The sequence below is a fragment of the Gracilinanus agilis genome, chromosome 2, assembly GCF_016433145.1.
Source record: "Gracilinanus agilis isolate LMUSP501 chromosome 2, AgileGrace, whole genome shotgun sequence".
Taxonomy (NCBI): domain Eukaryota; kingdom Metazoa; phylum Chordata; class Mammalia; order Didelphimorphia; family Didelphidae; genus Gracilinanus; species Gracilinanus agilis.
Genome location: NC_058131.1, coordinates 520,476,747 through 520,501,743, shown reverse-complemented (window position 1 = coordinate 520,501,743; position 24,997 = coordinate 520,476,747). Strand labels below are relative to the sequence as shown.

Sequence of the window (24,997 nt, the reverse complement as noted above, 5' to 3'; positions counted from 1 at the left end):
TTCTCTCTCTCTCTCTCTCTCTCTCTCTCTCTCTCTCTCTCTCTCTCTCTCTCTCTCTCTCTTCTCCCCCCTCTCTCCCCCCCTTTCTCTCTCTCTGTCATTGTCTCTGTCTCTCTCTGTCTCTCTCTCCATATACATACATACATATATACATATATATATGTATATATATAAAACTCTGTATATGAGTGCAAGGCTGTGTATATATACATATAGATAGATACATATATCACACTCACATATATGTATGTGTATATTTATACACACATATATACTCCCTCTACTCTTTATATGGAGTATATATATGTATATATATAAATATACACAGACAGAGATAAACACAGGTATATACATATGTCACATACCTATGTGTACACACATGTGTATATGTATGAGTATATGTTGATACACATAGAAATGGACATAAACCCATAAATCACATATAGATTACACATACATATCAGACTTGTAGAGATATGTATACATATATATGTACATATATATCACCCACATATATACTCTCCCTATTCTGCATATGTGGGTGACACAAAACCCTATAATCAGCTCATTTCATAGTATTAAGCATGACAATTTGGCAGGTGGGAGGAGAGATGGGGAAGAGGAATCTATTAAACATAAAACAAAACCAAGAAACGCTATGCCCACTTGCTAACAAAACAACCTAGTGCTTCAAAATGAGTTACCCTTGGGGAACCATATGAATATATTTGAATACACTGACATATACAATAATAGGAAAGGAGCACAGTCAGGTACAAAGGCTTGGAGCATAAAATTGGCTGTCAAAGTTTCCTCCTCTATAAAAAGATCTACCAGGATGCTCTCCACCTCAAACCTTTTGGAAGGCCTTTTGGAAGCCCTTGATCACAAGATGGAATCGAGTTACACCAAATAACCATTCCACTTAGTGGTTGTGGTTGCTGGGAGGTCCTGGAAGAATGACTGCGTTCCCCTGTCTCAAAAATGTTACTTTTTCTTAAATTTCATTGTTTTTTTTAAGGCACTATCTTTTTTTTCCTTTTAAACAGGAGTGGGAGGGGATGAAGAGATTCTCTCTTTTTTTTTTCCTTCCCTATAAGGACATAAGAAAAGCACCTGTCAAAATTCAGGAACTTAGCTGTTTCTAATAATAGATGCCAACGGCGATTAGTCAGGCTACAGAGCCTCCAAATATGAAAGACATATTGAACTGGTGAACTTTTACTCCCATTGTCATTTTAAAGGGATGGCATCATATGCTGATGATGAATCAGGCACTTGCTGACACTTTTCCTTTCACACACAGGGCTACTTCAAGGGGATTTTTACTGCCCTGGGTAAAGGAAGACTTGCCTGTCTACAAGGGACAAGAAAAACGAGGTATGTTCTGTCAGAACCCCCCCCCCCCATTCTAAAAGTCATCCACTTTGTTGGGCAAATCTTCCATGCTGACCTTCTGCACAGTGACTCACCTTGAAGCTGTACACATAGCCCTACCTCTCCCTTCTGGAGGGACATATTAGGGATGGGCTATTTGGTAATCTTGTACTGGCAGAGGCTGGAAATGACCATCCTCCTTTTCCTGAATACCACTAAGGATAATGTGACTCAGAGACAGGCTGTTCTATAGTAGTGGTCCCTTAGATAAACTATGAGATGCTCTCTATACCTTAGAAAGGTAATCTAGTGGTTGGACATATTACTTTGAAAGACCTTTAGGGAGCCGCTAGGTGGTTCAGTGATGGAGTCCCAGGCCTTCCCACAGGAGGTTCTGGGTTCAAATTTGGCCTCATATACTTCCTACCTGCATGTCCCTGGGCAAGTCACTTAACCTCAGTCTCATAGCACTTACTGCTCTTCTGCCTTGGAACTGATACTTAATACTGATTCTAAGGTGGAATGCAATGATTTAAAAAGGAAAAAAAATCTTTATATAACTCAACATTTCCTTATTTAACAATTAATGGGCAGCTAGTTTGCATAGTAGATAGAGCACTGGGGGTTGGAGTCAGGAACATGATCTTCCTGAGTTTAAATCTGACCTCAGTCATTGACTAGCTATGTGACCCCTGGGCAAGTCATTTAACCCTGTATGCCTCATTTTCTTCATCTGGAAAATGAACTGGAAAAGGAAATGACAAACCATTTTGTATCTCTGCCAAGCAAACCCCAAATGAGTTCACAAAGAGTCAGACAAGAATGGAAAGCCATTGAAGGACAACAATTCTTACCTAATAGGAAGCACTAAAATACAGGGAAAGCTACAAAAACTTAAAACTGCAGCAAGACGTTTGAGACCTTGTTCAATGGGAAGAACTGGATTGCAAGTGACACAGTTCAGTTTCTGGCAATGCCTGATAACTTTAGGTAAGTCTCTTAGCTTCTCTAGCTTTAAGTTTCCTTACCTCTACACAGCAATGATTGAACTAAATTATCTTCACAGTTTGTTTAAGTGTTAGGGAAGAAAGGGTCATAGGACTTTAGTTATAGATAAATCAGTTCATGATAAGAGTAACTAGCAATAGTTAGTTATTTATTCAGAATCATGGCATTCATAAAAAGGAAGCATTTCCCAAAATCCATCTAGCTCACTTATCTGCCACAAGGTGAATCTTCCCTTCAACTACCCAAAGTAGATATGTATTTTTTTCTTAAGGATTTCAAGAGAAAGGGCTTTTAAATTTCCTTATTACTTGAAAACAAGTAAAATGAATAATTTCTTCACATTTAAAAGGTCTTAGGAGAAGAGTTGTACCTCCTGGGAGTTCTTCTGGGCTTAATCTTTACCTTTTTGCTTTTCCATGTTTCTCAACAGAGTTACTCATGAAACATGGGTAGTTCTCCCAGCCCATAGCTCAATTAAGGACAGGTGAATGCTTTCACAAAGTCACCCTCCATACCTCTATCTGACTTTCAATATGCTCATCGTCTCTAAGGGAAATATTGGCATATTTAGTCATCTTAGAATGACTGCTAAATATTCCCAGGTTTTACTCATGAGCATTATCTAACATCTGCCATGGTAACAAGATATGGCTAAAGACTGGGATTGTGATTTCGTTGATGCAGAGAACTTCCAAATGGGGAAATTTCCTCTACCAATGCAGATTGCTCCTTGCTCTGACACTTAAGAGTCTTAGAGTAGTCTTTGGAGCATCAAAAACACTAAGCAATTAGCCCAGGTTCATGGAGGTGGTATATATAAGAGGCAGAATTTGAATTCAGGTCTTTCTAGCTCCAAGACCCCCTTTCAACGCAACTCCATGCAGTCTCTGCATGTTCACCTCTTATAAAATCATTACTTGGCTTTTATTTAGAGAATCCAAGACTAATCAATATGTAACCCATACACTGGATAAGGTAGTCCAAATCACCAAATCACCAAATATTAACCTTCTTGATAATAAATTGGTCAGTCTTTACCATAACTCTATATTTGTTTTGAATAAAATGAAGTGTATACATTTATCACTGATTTTATTTCTCAGATACCACAACCAACTGTCCCTTCCAGTTGTGATAAGGAAAGCTTAAAAAGTTGAAAGGTATTGTTTAGTCATATACAACTTTTAATGAGCCTGTTTGGGATTTTCTTGGCAAAGATACTAGAGTGCTTTACCATTTCCTCCTCCAGTTCATTTTACAGATGAGGAAACAGAGGTAAAAAGAGTTAAGGTACTTGTCCAGGGTTGCACAACTAGTAAGTATCTGGGGACATATTTGAATTCAGGTCTTCCAGACTCCAGAGCTGGTGTTCTAGTCACTTGAATTCACTTAAAAAAATGTGAAGAACCTTAGCTCCATTAAGTAGTTTATTGTGTAATATTAAATGTTTATTATGTTATTTATTATGTAATAAACAGATTTACTAAATATAGCTATAAAATACTTTTAGGTTTATGTCTGGGGTGGTCTTTGAGTACTAGAAGAACCTTCCTTCCTGCCCTCCCCCTGTATGTAGAAAAATCTAAAGGGCTTAATATTTCTAAGATCCTGAAACTTGAGATAGCATTCAGTATCTCTAAGCCTACTGAAAATTCAACTGAAAGAGAATTTAGCTCTTCCACCAATCATAACTGTTTTCAACGAAGTATTGCACCCCAAAAGCTACATTTGTTAATGTGAAACTAATTTATATTACTGATTCCATTTCCCTTAGTCTTACTCGAGAATAAGCCACATGGGAGATGTCCTGAATGCTTGTAGTTTTTCTCCACTCCAACTTTATTTACTGTTTCTGATGGTCCCTAGCTTGACACAGGTACTTCTGTCAATTTCACAGTGTAGACACCCTAAGAATATAACACCATAAAGGAGGGAGGGTATTGGCTAAATGTAGCTTTTGGACCTCCCAGACTTAATGCTGCTGTATCCCTGTGTTTCATTACTGATTAGAAAGGGGACCAGTTCAGGTACCAAATATCTTCTACCACAATCCCAAGGTAGAATAATTGATGTGTAGCAGCCCCTGCAGAAGTGGAGTCACCAGGGTGATGGATGGATATAAGTATATTATTCACACGTACATCTGCTAATGTAACAGCCCCAATGCAAACATTAGCACTTAAGAACATTATGTGGATTTGGGACAATCCCTGGAGGACTCCAGTTCCATTAAAATTTTGTTTGGCAGCCTGGGGCAGAACTAATCCTACTCCCACATGCTTCATGCATTTTAGAGGGGAATCAAACTGCTTTAAAAATAAACTTAATAAATTTTGTGATGTCAAAACATTAACATACTATTCATATAGGCTTCATATTTTGAAATAACAATGTGAACCTGTAGACTCGTTTTTAGCCTTCCTAACACACCAGTTTTCTCTCTATCTTTTGCCAGAGCTGATGGCATCATTAACACCTTGAACGGAGCAAAGAAAGCATTCCTTATATTTCAGCACTCTAGGTGTTTCTGTTGTCATCAAATCATGCAGACAAAACCCAGAAAACCGTGACTCAGTTCCAATCTGGTTGGTGAGAGGCTGGGGACACCATTTGCCTTGGAAATCTGCTTGTCTTCCACCTTGAATCCAGCCTTTGCAAAAATTGGCACTCTTAATCATGCTGGGTTTTTGAAGAACACCAATACAATTTATTTTAAGTCTTTCAACCACTCCTAAAAGAATATCTATGCTTCTCAGCACAAAAAGTTTCATATGTCTAGGACAGTGATTCCCAAAGTGGTCACCACCACCCCCTGGTGGGTGCTGCAGCGATCCCGGGAGGAGGTGATGGCCACACTTTTTTTATATTACATTCTAGTCTGAGTTCAATAAATAGTTTCATAATTTCCAGGGGGAGCTAAGTAATATTTTTCCTGGAAAGGGGGCGGTAGGCTAAAAAAGTTTGGGAACCACTGGTCTAGGATAAAGTATCTCTAGGACAAACTACAACTCCTCAAACTTGCATTTAAAGCTCTCTACTTTCCAGTTCCCATTTAACTCTCTAACCTTATAACAGATTACTTCTCCCTTCCTGTACTCTGCATTTCAGCAGTTCTATTTCCTGCTTCCTAATATCTGCACAAGTAGTCTCCCATGACCAGAATTCATTCTATCCTCCTCTTTGGAGAAACTTTTAGCTTCTCTTAATGCTAGGTGGTACAGCTCAAGTATCAGCTTCTGCTTGAGGACTTTCCTGATTCTTCATGTTGTTTATGTATGTCATATATTCTACACTTACTTGTGGCCATGCTATATCCCTCCAATAGAGTGAAAGGTCCCTGAATGAAACAATTGTTGTAATTTTAAATCCCCCAAACAAGCCAGAGAGTTCCATCAGAAACAGACAGCATTTCATTAGTCACAGACACATAGCAGACTCTTCTATGGTGTGGTTTTTCCCCTTACTCTTTGGCATTAAAATAAACATAATCTTGAAAAATATGAGATCTGGGAAAGGAAGAAATAAAAGAACTATATCCACCTCTATTGTGCATAGCCTCCAACGTAGTGGACTTGATCAAACAATAGTACACAAATTCATAAGACAAAATAAGTACCCAAATTACTTAGAAAACCTCATCCATGCTTTTCCACTCTCTATCAGTCTTCTTAGAGTCTGCCCTGAGCCAGCTAGACTTATACTCAAAAGAGATCAATGAAAGAAGAAAGGGTCTCATTTGTACAAAGATATTTATAGCATCTCTTTTTGTGATAGCCAAAAAAAAATACTAAAAACTAGAAACTAAGAGGACGTCCATTGACTGAAAGTATGGTTTAAAAAGATGTGAAATATGAATATGATTATTGTTTTTGAGGATCCTGTGGCTTTTTGTTTAAATCCTTCCCTTCTTTTAGTATCAATTCTAGAGTGACAAGCTCTAGGAAATTGAGATTAAGTGACTTGCTCAGGGTTATACAGCTAGGAAATGTCTGAGGCCAAATTTGAACCCAGGTCCTCCTGACTCCAGACCAGGTGCTCTATCCACTGTGCTACCTAGTTACCCACATCCTTTGTTTCCGGAAAGGATCAATGACAGGCCAAGGTAATGTCTTAACTTCCAGGAGAGTTGAACTTAAGTGAGGTAGAGTTGTACAAAGTCATCAGTCTCACTCTGCCTTTTAGACTCAACCGAATCTAGTGGCAGGACAAAAGTCAAGACAATTGGGGATGGCCCAGTATGAATTAATGCTGAGTAAAGTAAGCAGTACCAAGAGAACAATTTATAACTATAATATCAATAATGTGAAAATTAACAATAATGAGGACTTTTATAAACTGAAGAATGAAATGTACAGATCCAGGAGAACAGTTTATACAATAACATGTAAAAATAAGCAACTTTGAAAGTTGTAAAAGAGAGGACCAATGCTGAACTATGCTATCCATTACAGAGAGGTGATGGATTCAGGGTACAGAATGAGACCCAGACATTTTTTCTTAAAAATGTGTTTCGTTCAAGTACACAAGTTTGTAACAAGAAATTTCTGTTTTCTCCTGCCAATTGGGTGGAGGATAGGAGAGAAAATTGATATCTGTTATTTTTTTTAATAGAGGGTTACTACAGATGTAAAATGTTGCATTCACTTTCAGATGAAGTCATTAGTCATACTTAATTGTTTTTCTTGGTTACAAAAGAATTTCCATGAAGTGGGAGTGATCTGTAAATATGTGTAATTTAAAACCAAAACTCATCAAAAAATTTTTTTGTTTAAAAAAAGAATTTGAAGGTAAAATTACTTTACTCCTATTGTTAATCTTAAAGTAATTATAGGAAATAGTAAAGATTATGAAAGATTAGAGATGGCCAAGGAATCTGGTTTTCAAAAGGGGAAAGAAGATAAGTTGCAAAAATTACAAAGTGTTAAGTCTGAGGCATCAGTCCTCAGCAACATTCCATGATGATTTTTTTTAACGTCGATAAAATTTTTAATATTCATTCACTTACTTTTGCAACCCATGTTCTCTCTCTCTCCATCTTACTCCTCCCTCCTCCCCAAGAAGGTAGGTAATATCAATGAGATTGTTTCATATATTATATAATACATATTTCCATGTCCGTCATGTTGGTTTGAAAGAAGACATGTATTGCTTACACCAGAGAAAAATTTGTGGAGGAAATAAAATGAAGAATGGTATGTTTCAATATGCATTTGGACTCTATCTGTTTTTTCTATTATGGTATTCTTTTTTGTCATGAGTCCCTTAGAGTTGTCCTGAATGCTTGTCTTATTGATAATAGTTAAATCATTCACAGTGGATCATTGTACATGATTGTTGTTACAGTATACAGTGTTTTCTTGGTTCTGCTCATGCCACATTACAACATTTCATATAAATCTTTCCAGGATTTTTTTTTTGATCATCTTGTTTGTCATTTCTTATGACACAATAGTATTCTATTACAAGCATGTACACAACTTTTTCAGCCATCCCCAATTGATGAACTTCCCTTAAGTTTTCATTTCTTTGCTACCACAAATAGGGCTGCTATAAATATTTTTTGTAAAGGTAGGTTCTTTACCCCATCTTTAATTTCATCAGGATGTAGACCTAGTAGTGGTATTGCTAGGTCAAATGATATGCACAGTTTTATGGTCCTTTGGGCATTATTCCAGATTGCTCTCCAGAATGGTTGTCAGTTTATGGCTCCACTATAAATGGTTTCTTAAATACATGATTTATTTAAAAAAACACACACACACACACACACACACACACACACACAGAGAGAAAAGCAAATGATGATCACTCAGCACTAGAATGACTTTACTTGATCACAACAATAATTGGAATTTTTTTAGTGTCTTTGAAGTTGTAAAATTCTTTACTTATATTATCTTAGTGGATCCTCATGAGAAACCTATGAGGTAAGTACTACTGGTATTATTAACTCCATTTGACATGAGGAAAATGAAATTCAAAGAGGTTAGATAATTTTATTCTTGAGAATACAACTAGTGTCAGAGGTGGGATCTGAGTCCAGTTCTTCCTAATTATAAGTGCTCTATCCATTATGCTATGTTCCCTCTCATATTTGGTCAATATCATTTCCTTTCTCAATAGGGATACCAGTTTGGTAAACCAAAAGAATGCTGTAAACATAGCAGCTCTTCAGCAAGGCATTTAAAAATGTGCCATATGAAGTTGTAGGGGACTAAATAGAGAAATGCCAGCGGGTTGATGATTAGACAAATAAGAATCATCTCAATTGGAGATGTTATTATACAGTAGGAAAAACATCTCCTCTGGAGTCCATTACTGCCTCTGGCACAACTTGGGCAAATTGCTTTGAGTTGGAAATCACTCTGAGAGCTGGTATTGCTCTGAGACTCAGTTTCTTCATCAAGAACATGAAGGGGAATTGGACAAGATGAACTCTGTGTCATCCATATTATCCTATGTGTATAAGGTTTCTGGTTGACTCATGGAAAGATCTATCTTTGGATCTGCTTCATTCATCATTTTTAGCAATGACTTGAATAACGTACATATTAAGTGTGCCACAAAGCTGAGAGGTATAGCTATTCCACTAAATAACAAAAGCAGCATCTTTCTTGACCACCTAGAAAAATGAACTGAATCAAATGAAATAGAAATAATTTTTTTTACCTAGCTTCTCAATCAATGTCATTATGAAATCAAGAAATTATAGCCACAACCCAGGCACATATAACTAGCTTCTGTTCCTCCCTACCTTCTTCTATTACAGATCTTCTCATTTCTAATTCTTTCTCTGGATCTGTTCTATAGGATAACCACTCCTTTAATATTATTTTACTTCAAGTCATTCTCTCATGAGACCAGAAAACTACATTGGGAACTCTATGCTGATGTAGTTAATTAAATTCACTCAACAACTATATATATTGAGAAGCATCTGCTATTTTCAAATTCTAGAAATAACTCCCAAACAACGAACCTATCTCTTCATTGTTCATCTTTTTGCCTTGCACATGCAGATATGATCACAGCACTCTTTTCCCCAACTCACTGAACTTCAATGGTTCCCTCTCACCTCAATGATCAAAAATAAAATCCTCTATTTCACATTAAAAGTCCTTCATAACCTGTCTCCCACAAATCTTCTTGCAACTTTCAACCTTCCATATGCTTTGTGATCCAATGACAATGGTCTCCTTCCTATTCCTTAAACTACCTCCTGACTGGATATTTTCACTGGCTATCCCCCATCTCTGGAATGTTCTCCCTCCTTATCTCAGCTTCTAGGTTTTCAAATTCTAACTAAAATCTTGCTTTCTAAAGGAAGCCTTTCCCAATCTCCTTTCATTCCCTTTTGATTATTTTCAATCTTTCCTGCATTTGCTTGTTTGTGCTTAATTGTTTGCCCACCATCTCCCCCAACAAACTGGGAACTCCTTGAAAGCAAAGGCTGTCTTTTGTCTTTCTTTGTAACTCCACTGTGTAGCACAGTGCCTAGCAAAGAGTAGGAGCTTAATAATGTTAACTAACTAACTGACTGCCTTATTGTGTTAGGATTTGTGAGAAAGACAGTTAAGTTAGATACACTCTCTGCCAACAAGTAAGTTACAGCCTAATGGGGCAAAGGAATGGGGAAAAGACAATCACACAAATAGCTAGTAAATAAGATAGAATATGTTAAATTCCAAAAGAAATGTAAAAACAAAGCAATATTTCTTTTGATTCTATGGGAATGTTTTTTAGAAGGTTATTTTATTTTAACCATATTGTGATATTACCCTAGTGTTTAAAAAAAAAAAAGATTGGATCCAAGTTGTAATCTGACTGGCTGACAAGGCTTTCAATACAGATATTCATCACCCAGGGCACACATTTGTCACCGATATTCAGATCCCTACTTCATATCATAGTGTTGATTAAATAGCATTCATATGTGTCATGAAAAAAATCAATATTCTTCCTTCAGAGCTTTTAAACTATAAATGAAAAAAAAATTCAGAAACACCTTTCAGCTGTCTCCCCTCCCCCTTCCCTTTTCATTCCTCCTGGCTTGGAGTTTTAAAATGAAAGGTTTCTCTTGTTCCCATCTTCTTAGGGCCACCTCAGGCCTTCTTTCCACCACTGAGGTGATAGGTAGCCGTGAACCAAACAATTTGAGTTTCAAAGAACCAGCAGCTGCCACTGCCTGCTGCAAAGCTAAGCATAAGGTTGATCTACCTTGGCAAATTCACCGAGTTGCTTCATTTCTGTGGTACCATGGAGGGCCAGTGACAATGTCTGCCACCTTGAAGCTGCACTTGTTCATCACAGCTAACTGACTGTGTAGGATAAGGACCAAGATGGCACAGAATCTGAAGTTTCAGTCAGAAGCAGTAATATGCTTCTTTTAGGAATCTATATGATTCAGTGACAAAGTGGAAGTTACTTTCCTTGGTGGACTGCTAAGTAAAGAATGTATTAAGTAAAAAAAATTACTATGTATAATGTAGACATTCATTGTTCTTATTCTATTAGATTGAGTATAGGTTGGTATGATCCCAACTTTTGAAAGCCCAGAACTACATTCATGGGCTCCATATAATTTTCAAATCTTAGGTTCTTTGTTGGATTAGTGCCTACTAGAGAAAAATTCTCTTTTTGAGTAGCACGCTACCTCCAGAGACTGAAATTTCTCTTGATGACCCAAATGCAAAGTATTTTGGATGTTAACTCTCTGGTCTCTAGTTGAAGGATTTTAGAAAACATTCTTTTTTCATTAATGTATTTTAATATGATTATTCTAAACTAGAATACTAAAGGAGAAAAAGCTTCAAAAGGCATTTATGAAGCACCTGTCATTTTGTTTTTCTGGGCTAGACGCTAACCAAAGAAAATTAAAAGACAGGAGATGCTCATTCAAGATAGAGAATACTTGTATGTGGCTAGATTCGAAGAAGCTACAAATCCTACTACCCAACCTTTATAGGTCAGCTCAAATGTCATCTCCTCCATGAAGCTTTTCCTGATCCCTGAGTCACAGGATTGTTTAGAATTGGAGCCAGTAGGGTCCAAAATTTAATAGTGTGTGATTGTCTTTGGGAACTTGAAGTACCTTTAACTAACTCTACCTTCTCCCTGAAACAAAAGTCCATCTTTTAAATATCAATCAATATTCTACAATTAATCTTGTATGATTATGAGTCATAGAACACAATCTTTGGGGAAAAATGAATGCGTTCTAAAGGACCCTGACAAAGTCCCTGGTGAGTAAGAGCAATGTACAAATATATCAAAAATAAAAAATAAAGAAACAACTATAACAACAAAATAAAGGATGTGATCAGAGAAATGTATGCTCAAAAAAGAAAGTGAGGTGGCCTGTGTGGTAACACTAGTATCTCCAGGATCTAGTGAGAGGAAGAGCATTTTGGATGGACATGGACAAGGATCACACAAGATGGGGAAGTATATATGAGTCATGTTCTATATATTTTGGGGCATCATAATCACTCTTCATTTCTCATTTTTCCTCAAGTTAGATGGCAGGACTGTGGGATATGTTATTTTTTTTCCATTTTGTACAGTGGGAATTATAATGGTTTTAGAAGAGAATCGAAAAACTTTCTTGAAATGAAATATTCTTAAAGTTAGAGATATCCAGCACATTATATTGACCTGTGTTTCTGAGTTCACTTGGTTAGAATGGAGTTCTTTAAATTTTTGAGACTCAATTCTACTTCAATTCAAAAAAAATATTTATTAAATGCCCTGCACAACACACTGATGACACCCATGTCATCCTTTGCAAAGGCAGCAGCATATTACCAATGATGATAATCTGCACATAAGAAGTAACATAGAAGATAGATCCAAAAAAGGAGATCAGAAAAGGAAGTAGGCAAATCATATCTATAGCAAATGTAAGGGATAATAGATAGATAACTTGAATGTTCAACTGGCAAAGGTGGAAAATTAGAGCACTTAGAGGAAGGCCACCGGCACATTGGATAGACTCTTTACAAAGGTATATATGAATGTACATGGTCAACAAACACTTGATGAGAAAACCCAGATGGGTTGAAATCTGAGGCAATAGAAAGAAAACCTACATTGATGAGAATGTTGATTTATTATGGTATATTAGCTTTCCTTTTATCTATGTACAAATGCTTTCTCATGCTCCTTCCTCTTGGATTTGGGATTTATATACAGGTGTGTATATATTTTTCTTCCCCCCCTCCCCCTTATTCCACCATCTCAGTGATAATCTACTAAACCATGTTTGTCTTTCTGTCTCATAATCTCTAGTTCTTTTTCGGACCCATACTTTACATATTGTTATATGGTACTCTAAGACTGTAGATGCTCATCTCAGCTATTCCCTCAATTAATTACTAGATATCTCTTGCATTGATATGAACTTGTGTTAGGGAAACAATCCCTGAAGTTAGATGGATTCATCGAGGGCTAAAAAAAGTAAATAAATAACACGAGTCTCCTATATATGAAATAAACTTATAAACCCCAGCTAGGGTCATGCAGGTAAGTTTTGTGAGGTTGTTCCTCTAAGTCCACTTTCATGCCCTATATTCCAGCCTTGAGGAAAATATTGGTAGAGAGGTGAAGGGAGAAGAGAGTGATTAGTTGTGAATCCATTACCTCCTGGGAGAGCACTATCCTTCACCCTTCTCAGAATAGCTCTTCCCTAAGCTTAATTTCTCTTCATTTAAATTCAGAGTTTTTCCTGTGTTCCACAAGTTTTGGGACCTGATCTCCCTGTTGTATTCCTCTAAGAAGACTCATGACTTACTGAGGGGGTGGGGATAAAAAGAGAGGAAAAAGGACTGGTCCCAAGATGCATGACTAAACAAGAGAGAACTTCAGAAATAGGCAAAGCTCAAGGGAGACAGCTGGGAGCAGAAAGATGTCTAATGAGAGATAAGCACTCACTCATGTCAAACCATGTGTCATAAATCAGATCAATGATTTGCTAGAAAAGATTTGACAATATATGCTTCCTTCAACTGAGAAAGACAGATGAATTAGTAGAACAGTGTACTTTAGTGCACAAATACCCAGCATTCCTACTGTATGATACTTCTACAGGAGTTGAGAAAGCATTCTCAAAACTGCTCACAAAGGCAAAATATGCCAAGGTAAAACATGAGCATGTGTGTGTTTTCATGTGTGTATGTGTATGTATATAATTATGATTTGTGTATGTATGTGACATATGCATATGCACCATTACTATGCTACCATCTTTTGCCTCAGTTCTCCATTTTCAAAACTGGCCAACAAATCTTCTTTTCAAGGCCATCAGGATAGGTGGAGGTGAGAGAAGGGGATGGCGTGGGTATGTTTGTGTTTGCAAAATACTGCATCATGCTGTCTTCTATATAAAGTCTCTACTCAATTTTAAACTAGGCATCCATGCTCTCTTTGTTTCCCTAGCTTTTGATATATATGAGACACATACTTGATTTATTTTCCCTTACCTGATATTCTGATTGGTCCCCATTTCCCTTCTGAGATATTAGAACTTATTTGTTTTCTTGTGACTGATTATTGTATGATCCAATGATCCAATGCCCATTTGGGGACTTAGGCATGCATGAAAACAATTTGAGGAGCACAGGGTTATGAGTTCAGAAAGTCAAACTAGCACTGTGAATACATTTAAAAGGAAATCTCCTGAGAGAAATGATATTAACCCACTATGCTCCTTTGACTTGAAAGCACTGACATTCTGAAGATACCATACTATACCTTAAAGGAAAAATCTAAGCTGGCTTCCAGGAACAATGGACGTGGCCCTGATGTTTATCGTACTTTAGTTGCAATTGGAGTTTGGGTGGCTTTGGTATCTTTAGTAAGCAAGAAGTGGGGGAAGGAGGAAGGGAGAGGAAGCCGGATTAGCCAAAGGCACATGTATAGCACTATATTAAAAGTGGTTTTCAAAGAAGAGGAATGTTCAATATATTCAATACTTGCAAAATACCTTTCTAGACTGACATTTTCCTGAAAATGTCACTTTCCAGGAAGATAAGAATTATATTTTTGAAAGGAACAGCTAGGTTGTAAGCAGATGATTAATTATCATGAAAAATCATTGATGTATCATCGCAATTTCACAGTATTTCTTACAGTTAAAATAAAGCACCTTCATAGCATTTCCTCAAAGAGATACTGGGAAGCTTTAAATGATTAGCAACCACATTTGGCTACTACTGTAGAAAAGACATGAACCAAGCAAGTACCAAATATCACAGCCATCATCATCATTCCCAAAGTTATCTTTGTCACAAATAAATTTTAGACAAATTGTACGTAAAAAAGCTTACTATTTCATAAAAATTACCTTTTCTTGTGCTTCTTTATCGATAGAAATAATTCTTGAAAATGCAAACATTCACAGTAGAAGATGGCACCTATAATTGGAAGGAATCCTTTTTTTTTCTTATTAGAATGCAAACTCCTTGAGGACTGAAGGTGGCCCGTTTTTTTATTTGTATTGCTAAATGTAACCACTTAGAAAAGAGTTTGGCACCTACTAAGTCCTTAATATATGCTTTTTTAACCTTTTATTTATTCTTTCACTTAAGTGACTTGTCCAAGGCCACATGTTCAGTTGTTTGAATCATTTCTGACTTTCTGGGACCTGATTTTTGGGGTTTTCTTGACAAAGGTACAAAGGTTTGCCATTTCCTTCTCCAGTTCATTTTCCAGATGAGGAAAGAGAGGCAAATAGGGTTAAGTGACTTGCCCATTGCCGCAAATCTATTAAGTATCGGAGGCCGGGTTTGAACTCATGAAGATGAGTCTGCCTGACTCCAAGTCCAACACTATGCACTATAGCACCAAGGCCACATAGCTATTAAGTAGCAGCTTTAATTTGAACATCTGAACTCTATGGTCTCAATCCTATACTCTTTTTTTAAAAAAAAAAATCCTTACCTTCCATGTTAGAATCAATACTGTAGATTGGTTCCAAGACAGAAGAGTGGTAAAGGTATTAGTAAAATATATTTAATAAATAGTTAATGAATGAAATTTAAGTGTATAGGCTTGAGGGGGCAGCTAGGTGGCTCAGGGGATTGAACCAGGCATAGAGATGGGAGGTCCCGAGTTCAAAAAGACCTTAGACACTGGCAGTGTGACCCTAGGCAAGTCACTTAATCCCATTTGCCTAGCCCTTGCCCTTCTGTCTTAGAGTTGTTAATAACATAAAACAAGTAAGGGTTTAAAAAAAGTTAACTTGAAAAACAACCATAGCAGGGAAGAAGTATACCAAGAGAAGCTTCCTATTTTAAATAATTACTTTTACTAAGAGTCCTAAGATCAGTTGTTTCTATGCTTCTAAAGCAGTGCAATTGCAATTTAAAATACCCTATAAATTTTGTTGCCCTAGTACAAAGCCCTCATTGTTCTTCTTAATTATAGCTCTGAGATGAGAGAGAATCATCATTTCTAGCTTAGGAGATCAGGCAAAGCTTTACTAAGGAGATGACCTTTGCCATGGACTTTGCTCAGGATAGGATATCAATAGAGAATTTTGTTCGTAGGAAATCTCATGAGAAGAGTGTAAAAGTAGGATATGTTCATAATATTGTGAATGAAAGAAGCATAAGATAAGGCTAAAAAAAGGTGGATTGGAGCCAGATTGGAAAAAAGCCTTAAATGCAAGGTTAAGCAATCTGACCTTTCTTTATTTGGTGAGCAATGGAATATTTACTCGAGTTTTTAGAGCAAGGAAATGCGATCAGACATGTACATTCTGAAATTTACTTAAAATTATATATATATATATATGTATATATATATATATATATGACAGATTGGAGGAGCTGAGAAATTGGAGGGGATGAGGGTCAATATAATTGTAAATTCAGATGAAGAATAATTAGTTTGAAGTAAGATTGTGGCATTGTATATAGAACTAGGAATAAAAGATAATTTGAAGTTTACCATTATAGGTGAATGTAATAATAAGAGAACCACTAACAGAAATAAGGAAATCAAAAAGAGAAATGATTCAGAGAAAAGATACTTGTAGTTTACACAAACTAGGCTGAGACAATCATGACAAAATGTCCAGAAAGCAGATTATAATGTGAGACTGGAACATAGAAATCAGATGAGACCTAGCATAAGAATAGTCGTAGTACTGAAATTAATGAGTGTAGACAAGATCTCCATGTCTAAGATCTCTTTAGGAAATTGTGTTTCTTTAGTAAGTTTACCCTACCATCAACTTGACCCTACCACAAAGCATATCTTTACTATATCTCAAACCTTGACTGCTTTTAGTAAAGATTCAATATATACACCTTCACTTGAACAATGAGAACTACACATAGTTTCTGAAGAGGGAAAAAAAAAGATAGATTATTCTTCTGATAAGTAGAAGGGCTGAGTGGTAAAAGTTCTGGAAATGGATTAAATTTCCATTAGATAATAGCAGTTCTAAAGAAGGGAGGGACAAAGCAAAACAAATTTCTAACACCATCAAGTAACACTTCCAGAACATTAAGAGTCAATGTTGTTTTGTGGTAGCCAAGAACTGTAAGAAAGTAAATACCTATCTTTGAAGGAATGGCTAAATAAATTGTCGAACATAAATAGAAATGGAATATAAGAATAAGGCTATAAGAAAAGATAAACAGGATAAATAGAGAAGCATGGAAAGACATATAAACAGATGTAAAGTAAGTAGAGTCAGAAAAACTGCCTACCTATCGATGTATCTATCTGTCTATCTATCCATCCATCCATCTATCCTTCTACATATCTATCTATCTATCTATCTATCTATCTATCTATCTATCTATCTATCTATCTATCTATCTATCTATCTATGAGAACTCCAACATATGGCCATCTAGCCTCTTCTCAAACACCTCCTATGGAAAAGTTTAACTCATAAAAACTCACTACTCATGGAGTAACAAATTCTATTTTGAGATAAATCTAATCATTAGGGACTTATTTCTCTTACTGAGTCAAAACTTGTTTCTCTGTAACTCCTTCTCATTGGTCTCAGTTCCTATCTCCATAAGGTTCCTGGGAATACAGTTCAATCCTTCTTTCAAAAGATCACATTGCAAATATTTGAAAACAGTTGTTATGTCTTCTCCCCTAAGTCTTTTTATCCGCTTCATTCATTCGCTCTTTTTTTTTAACCCTTACTCTGTGTCTTAGAATTGATACTAAGCATTTGCCCAGAGTCACACAACTAAGAAGTGTCTGCAGCCAGGTTTGAACTCAGGATCACTTATTTCCAAGCTTGACACGCTATCCACTGAACTCCTCAATCATCACTCCTATTGGGGGCAGCTGGGTAGTTCAGTGGATTGAGAACCAGGCCTAGAGACGGGAGGTCCTGGGTTCAAATCTGGTCTCAGACACTTCCCAGCTGTGTGACCCTGGGCAAGTCACTTGACCCCCATTGCCCACCCTTACCACTCTTCTGCCTTGGAGCCAATACACAGTATTGACTCCAAGACAGAAGGTAAGGGTTTAAAAAAAAAAATCATCACTCCTATGACATCCTGCTCATGAGGGCATATGCCATGTTTTAATTATTTTTTTATTTCCTCAAAATGCTTCACAAAGTGAAAGTCCAGTTATAAGTTGTTGTTGAATGAATAAATGGCTTTAGGTCCCCTCACCATACTGTTCAACCTAATGTATGTCATAGTTTTTCAGTGTGACTTCAATTGAGATTAAATAAGGCAGTGAATACACAAAGCAAATGCAGGCACTTCTTAAAGGGTGATTCTGTTTTACTGCCTAAGGAAGGACTGCCTAACAATAAGGTATATAATTTTAAAGGGCTTTTCACCCTTAATTTACCTGCAAGGCAGCTAAGTGGCATATGGAGTAAAGAGCCAGGCCTGGGATCAGGAAGACTCACCTTCATGAGTTCAAATCCAGCTTCAGACACTTACTAACTTGTGACCCTGGGCAAGTCACTTAAAGCTCTTTGCTTCACTTTCAATTATTTGTAAAATGAACTGGAGAAGAAAATGGCAAGCCATTTGAATATCTTTTACAAGAAAACCCCAAAAGGGGTTACAAAGAGTTGGACATGACTGAAATGACAGAACAATATCAACATGTATACGCATATATCTATAATTACAGCTACATATGTGTGTATATAGAGGATGTTTACTACGTATAATTGTTTATCCATAGATACATCTTGGTCTACAGAGTGCCAAGCCCGGAGTGAGGAAGACTCAGCTTTCTAAGTTCAAATCTCACTTCAGACATATATTACTTATGTGACCCTGGGCAAGTCACTTAGCTCTGTTTGCCTCACTTTCTTCATCTGGAAAATGAGATGGAGAAGGTCATGGCAAACCACTCCAATGTTTTTACCAAGAAAACCCTAAATGAGGACACAAAGAGTCAGTCACAACTGGAATGATTTGTATAGCGGAAAAGTTTAAAATGGCACACTGTTAAAAGATCTAGCAAGCCTAGGCCTCTCTTCCTCCCTCCCTTAATCTTTTCTTCTTTCTTCTCTTTTTCCTTTCCTCCCTCCCTCCCTCCCTCCTTCCTTCCTTGCACCAACACTTAAGCAAAACCAGCTAGGTGGAATATGGATTCTTCTTTAGTGATTCCATCCATCTTTGAAATAATAATAGTTTTTTATGCATGAGTAAGGTTTCTTAAATTTCACTTCAGAACATGCAGAAGTACAGTGAGAGAGGCATAAGGAGGGCAAGGGCAGGGCCAGAGAACAATGAATGCTAAGTGTTGAGAGAGCAATTCCTTTAACCTGAGCCCTGCAATTTAGAAGGCCAGTGTTGGGCAGAGGTCACGGCAAGGAACAGAGTAAGGAGTGCTGTCACAGTGACTTTGAGGATGGGAGCATGCATTGGTTACAAAGTGGCCCAAGTCACTCAAACCCCAAAGAGGACAGAGACCTTTGTTCATTACTATCCTGACTTGGATTTCAATAAATTTCCTTAAGCTAAAAGGCTCTTTATGCCCCCATGCCCTCTGGGACCTCAAAAACTGAATGTGTTTGCCATAAAATATTAAATCTGGAGAAATCACGACAGTGTGCTTAATGTGAAATAAAGTTCATATACTCCTGTTTAAACACAGATTAGAATCTCTGTCAGAACAATACCAGTGAAAAGTTGACATTCTAATTAATACAATTTACATCACAAAGCACTGAATATCTTTATCTTGCTATTACAAAATGTACCCCCCCTTTATAAACGTGTGTGTGTGGGGGGGTGGAACCGAACCTCTATTCTAGTAGGGAATTGTCAGTACAAGAGATATTTTTAAGATGAAATATAAGAAAAGGTAAAGGGTCATTGGTATTTGTAAGCAAGATCCACTCGAGACTTTTAAGAGAAAAAACTATACAGTTCCTTATGGAATCGTACGGTTTTGTGAAGCTCTGCCACCCACAAGACTGATTGTTATAGAGAGGCGTGATTTTGAGACAGATTTTGCAACGACATCAAATGCAGTGCAAAGAAGCATCTTCTAGGGTCTCTTTTGCAAGTTCAGAAGCCCAACCCTGGCAACTTTCTCATCTCTCCTTCATTAAGAATGCCTACAGAATGAGACTCAATCCAAATTCTGAGTCTGTGAGGAGGGAGGGCAAGAAAGCTGCCCCACAGTTGGGTAGCCATGGATTCATGTTCACAGCCTTTGTCAATTTTATGCTTTCAGTGAAGGGAATAAAGATGAGAGCCTTAAAGCTTGAATTTTCATTTCCTACGACAACGCGGTTTGTCTTCATGCTTTATCACAGCTCCAGGACTTGGTTTCCACCCCTTCGTAATTGATATCGGCCATTTGAAGCATTCAGTAAAAACCTCATGAGGTTCATCAAATGTCCCTCAGTCTATAATTCTTGCTTCTAACATATTCAGCAGCATATTCATCCAAGTGTTTTCCACTTCTCCTCAATGGTTTTGCTTTTGCACAGGGACAGGGACAAGTATAATGACAGTTGTATTAATTATATGATAAAAAACCTATAGAGCTGCAAAAATGATTGAGATCATCATTTTAAATATTTTATTAAAATAATTCAGTGTAAAACAGATAAAGCAGACCCTCTTGATAATGAGAGGTTCATTAATTTTACAAGGATTCTAGAAGCCTTAGTTGGAATGGTCACTGGAATTACCTTTTTTTTTTTTTAAAAAAAATCTCTCAAAAAGAAAAAAGGAGAGAAAAACCTTTCATTCTAGCTTTAGGTAGTACGGTCCCTATATCATTTTCAAGGGATATTTTTGGTATTAAAAGGCTCTTTGCCTTTATAGTTCTGTCTCTGGAAAAAGGCTTTAACATTGGAACTAGAAATAGGGAATGTTTCATTTTCTTGGTAGTACCTGAAATAACAGAAAATTTTCAGTTCGTGGAGTTTAAGTTTACACCATTACAGTTTGTTTTTATTAACATAAAGCCATACCCTGAAGTTCTTTTTTCCCCCCTCTCTCAACCCTCAGTGAAAAAAAAAAAGTCACATATTAAAATATTTCTATTACTGATAGCAACGGTAGTATAATCTTGTCCTACCAAGTGTGTCTCCAGGTAGAGTTTAAGGCCATCCGTCTCTGCTTTAGGAGGAGTCCAGTTTTCTGTTGTTTCCATGGCTTCATTTAGCCACTGAATGAATTCATCGAGCTTGCTTACAAATGCCTGGTAAGATAAAAGGGGGAGGAAAAAAAAGGCAAGAAAAGCACACTGGTTAGCAAAAAGTCAATTTTGAACGAAAATTCTTGAGAACACCAATTATGGAAATAAGTACTCTAGGTACTTCTGCTCTGGTGCTCCTCTTTCCTATAGCACATAATTTTGATTCTGCCCGCCCCACAAAACCCATCAAAATGAACTGAAACTACGAATGACCAATTTGCATTTATTCCTACAAACGCTGTCCATGGGATTCCCGTTGCATTGGTTTGTGAGTTGACCTTTTTTTTTTTTTTAATTGTAAAAGACATTTAGAGATTGCGATCTTTTATTCGTCTCAAAAATAAATCTCATAAGGTCTTGTAGGAACTTATATTTAGGGACTAGATGTATACCCAGGAAAGACTCGGCATTCTCTTTAGGTTTAAATGAAATGGAAGATTGATTACACAGAGCCAGAAATTTAGTCAAAAATCAGCAAGCTGTTTAAATAATACTTGGAGAAGCCTTTCTGATAGTCCAGTATTTGTGGGTAAGTGCTGGTGTTTAGAAGGAGGGATGAGGCTAGAAGAGGAGAGACTGAGGAGCTAATGTGAAGATCTAACTCTCCAGAGGTGTCCTGGTCATAAAGAAATGTTCTTGGCTGGAAAGCACAAATCACAATAATCCTACTATTTTTCAAATAGTGGCTATAAAAATTTATTGGAACCATTCAAAAGAACACATCTGCAGAAACTGAAAATAATTTGAAAAACCGAAAAGCCCAACCTGAACCTGACTGAGAGATGGATGACAAGGGCCCTGCTTTCCATACCTAGGTAAACAGCACCACCTGGAGGCTAAAAACCATACAGGCAGGCTTAGACATTTGGATGGATGGTTTCCAATGTTATTTTCCCAATTTAATCTATTCCATTTTTCAAATATGATCCTAAGAATTGATTAAACACACACACACATGCACACACGCACGCACGCATGCACACACACACAAACAAAAGAGCATCCCTGATTGAAGAAATCTTTGTTTGAGACTATGGGAATCAAAAGTTTAGATGAAAAGTCATCTCCTTGCCTTGTTTTATATGGCTGTATTGTTCTCTCTGTTGGCCCTTGATGGCATTCTTAGATTCGCAGCACCTTATTTGCTTTGCCTCAAATGAATGAACAACACCAGTTTCCATTTGGCTCACTGCTACAAAACTGCTCAGGAAAGTCACAATTATCTTAGAAGAAACTTAACTCGAAATGGAAGCCAATGGAAATGTAACTAGGCTGATTAAGTCACTATGAACTAGTCTAAAGCAGAGGATCTTACCCTTTGTTGTATGGTAGGACCCTCTGGTAGACTTTGAAACCTATTTTTAACCCTTTAGAGAGCACTTAAAAAATAAAGTCAAAGCTAAATTTAAAATAATTAAAGGACATGCTAAATTTCAATTGGATTTAAGTGGAAATAAATAAAACCATTTCCCCCCCAACCAATTTCATGGATTCCATGAAATCTCTCCATAGACTCCTTGGAGCCTATGGACTCCAATTTAATAACTCCCTCTCTATAATACCCCAAGTCCTACTTTTGCACAAAAAGTTGAAACTAGAAGAGAGACTGCATTTTCATTCATCTCCTCTTTGTGTTTCTTCTATGTCTGAAGTTCTTAACTTGGGGGTTCAAGAACTTGCTTTTTAGTATGTTTTTGTAACTACTTCAGTACACTTTGTTTTCTTTGCAATTCTGGGTGTTTTATTTTATGTATTTTAAGGAGTCCATGGGCTTCACTAGATTGACAAAGGGATTTGTCACACACACACACACACACACACACACACACACACACACACACACACACACACACATCAAAAGCCCCTACTCTAAGTGAAGTTTTTAATAGAGTGAGGTAAAAAAGCTTTGACAGTTCCATAGGAAACTTGTTTCCCTTCTCCACTAAAACATTCTCCTGGTCAGAATGTATTTTTTTTTAACTCTTAATTTCTGTCTTTCTAAGGCAGAAGCTTGGTAAGGGCTAAGCAATAGGGGTCAAATGACTTGCCCGGGGTCACATAACTAGGAAGTGTCTGAGGTCAAATTTGAAACCAGGACCTCCCATCGCTGGACCTGGCTCTCAATCCACTGAGCCACCCAGCTGCCCCCTAGTATGTATTTTCTGCTTTGCAACCAAACTGCCTTTTTTTTTTTTGGTTGCTTAAATTCCTTTTTATTATTACTAGATCTAAACTCATACAAGTTCATGAAGAAGCCACGATCATGGTCTTTCTCTTTTTCTTTATCATTTCCTGCATTTCCATAATCATTTGTCACTTTCTCTTCTCCCTTCCTTCAAAATCCCTACTTATTTCAAGTTCACAGATGCATAGGTAAGCTCAGTAAAACTGAGCTTATTTAAGTATGGCAGACACCTGTTCCAAATTGTACCCCCAGAATCTTTTCCTACCAATCCTCTTAGCAGTCAAGAATTTTGCAAGTTTATATCAGATTTTATATTTCTCCTATCCCATAAAGATATAGATGACTGGCCCTTACAGATATACATCTAGGCAAAGACTTGTCATAATAAGATTTAAAAAGAGGGAATCAAAGTCTATTCCTCTATTATGACAAGTATAAATTCTGTCTAACCATAAAATCCAGTGGAGAACATTTGTCCATCATCAGGGTTCACATACTGATGGTTTTTAAGGGTAAAAATGTAGGGATGATAACTTGCCAAATTTCTTCTCCTGAAGTTTAAGTAAAACTGAAATTTATTAGAGTTTGGATTTGGATAGTTATATCCATGAACAAAATAAGCTATTAGGAAGAAAGGAATTTGATCAAATATGCAAATCATTTTTAAAGTAAACGGTTGAACTTAGGAAAACAAATGATTAATGGTAGCTTCAATTTAAGATCCATGAGGATTAAATCTGTATGAATGTACACAATCCACCCAGCAGACACAATGTTTGTTGTTGCTAAAATGTGTGCTCCTCGCCAAATCACTATTCCACCAAATTCAATATTTCAGTTTTCAAAACCAGATTGTGGCTGAAGATGTTGCTAGTCTTTAGCCAAATATCTGATAAGGCAATGTATGAAAAGCTTACTCTCATTTATAATTGGTCAATGATTAAAAAATTAGCTTGACCTATAAGATTTAGATTGCTCACTTTCCAATTGCAGTAGGGATAAAGGGGGCACGGTATGTGGAGAGAGTAAGGGACAATGGCCCCTTCAACTCTCTTCTCAGTATTGCATCTGAATTGAATAATTTTCCCACAAACTTTTATATCATACCTTTTCCCTACTTTTATTGGGAGGGGTGAGAACATTGCTCAAAAGGAATTTGATCACTTGCAATGGGAACATAAGAAATCAAATATTCTATTCTCCAAAAATCTCAATAATGAAATCATACATAAGTTTAAACAAAGCAGAAAATCTTAATAATCTAGTCTTAATCTTTGGTAAAAATATGAAGGTGTTTCTTTCATGACTTAGAATAAAAGGAGGATCAAGTTCTCAATATTCTGTATTATCTCTCCATTTCTATAACCCCTTCATCTGGCCATGGTTGGTACCATCCTGATTTTACCACTGTTATTCATTTTTATATATACACATAAAGGGAAAGGAGGGAAGGGGAAGTAGGGGAAAAGAACAGAAATAAGCATTTACAGTGTGCCTACTGTGTGCGCCAAGCATTGCACTTTGAGTTTTACAAATATTATCTAATTTGATACATAAACACACGCATAGGCATATACACATATGTCTTTATCTCTATTATTCACAAAGTGAGACAGCAAGATTGTGTGTAATTCCCACTGAGCATGTGACCTTTCATGCTTAAATGTGTAATGAGCAATATGGTTAAAATGGATATGCATGAATATGTGGGCTTGTATTTACATATGTGTGTGATTTACAACTTGAAGAGACCTAAAAGATCATTTA

The 24,997-nt window shown here is 36.8% G+C and overlaps 1 protein-coding gene across 1 annotated transcript in view; it reads right to left on the bottom strand.

Moving 5' to 3' along the window:
* Window positions 1-24,997, bottom strand: part of AKAP6 (A-kinase anchoring protein 6) — a 488,735-nt gene that overhangs the window by 300,586 nt on the left and 163,152 nt on the right. Inside the window, exon 4 of the mRNA XM_044665065.1 lies at window positions 20,926-21,048. Coding sequence (XP_044521000.1) covers window positions 20,926-21,048 — 123 coding nt within the window. The remainder of the gene's footprint in view (window positions 1-20,925; window positions 21,049-24,997) is intronic.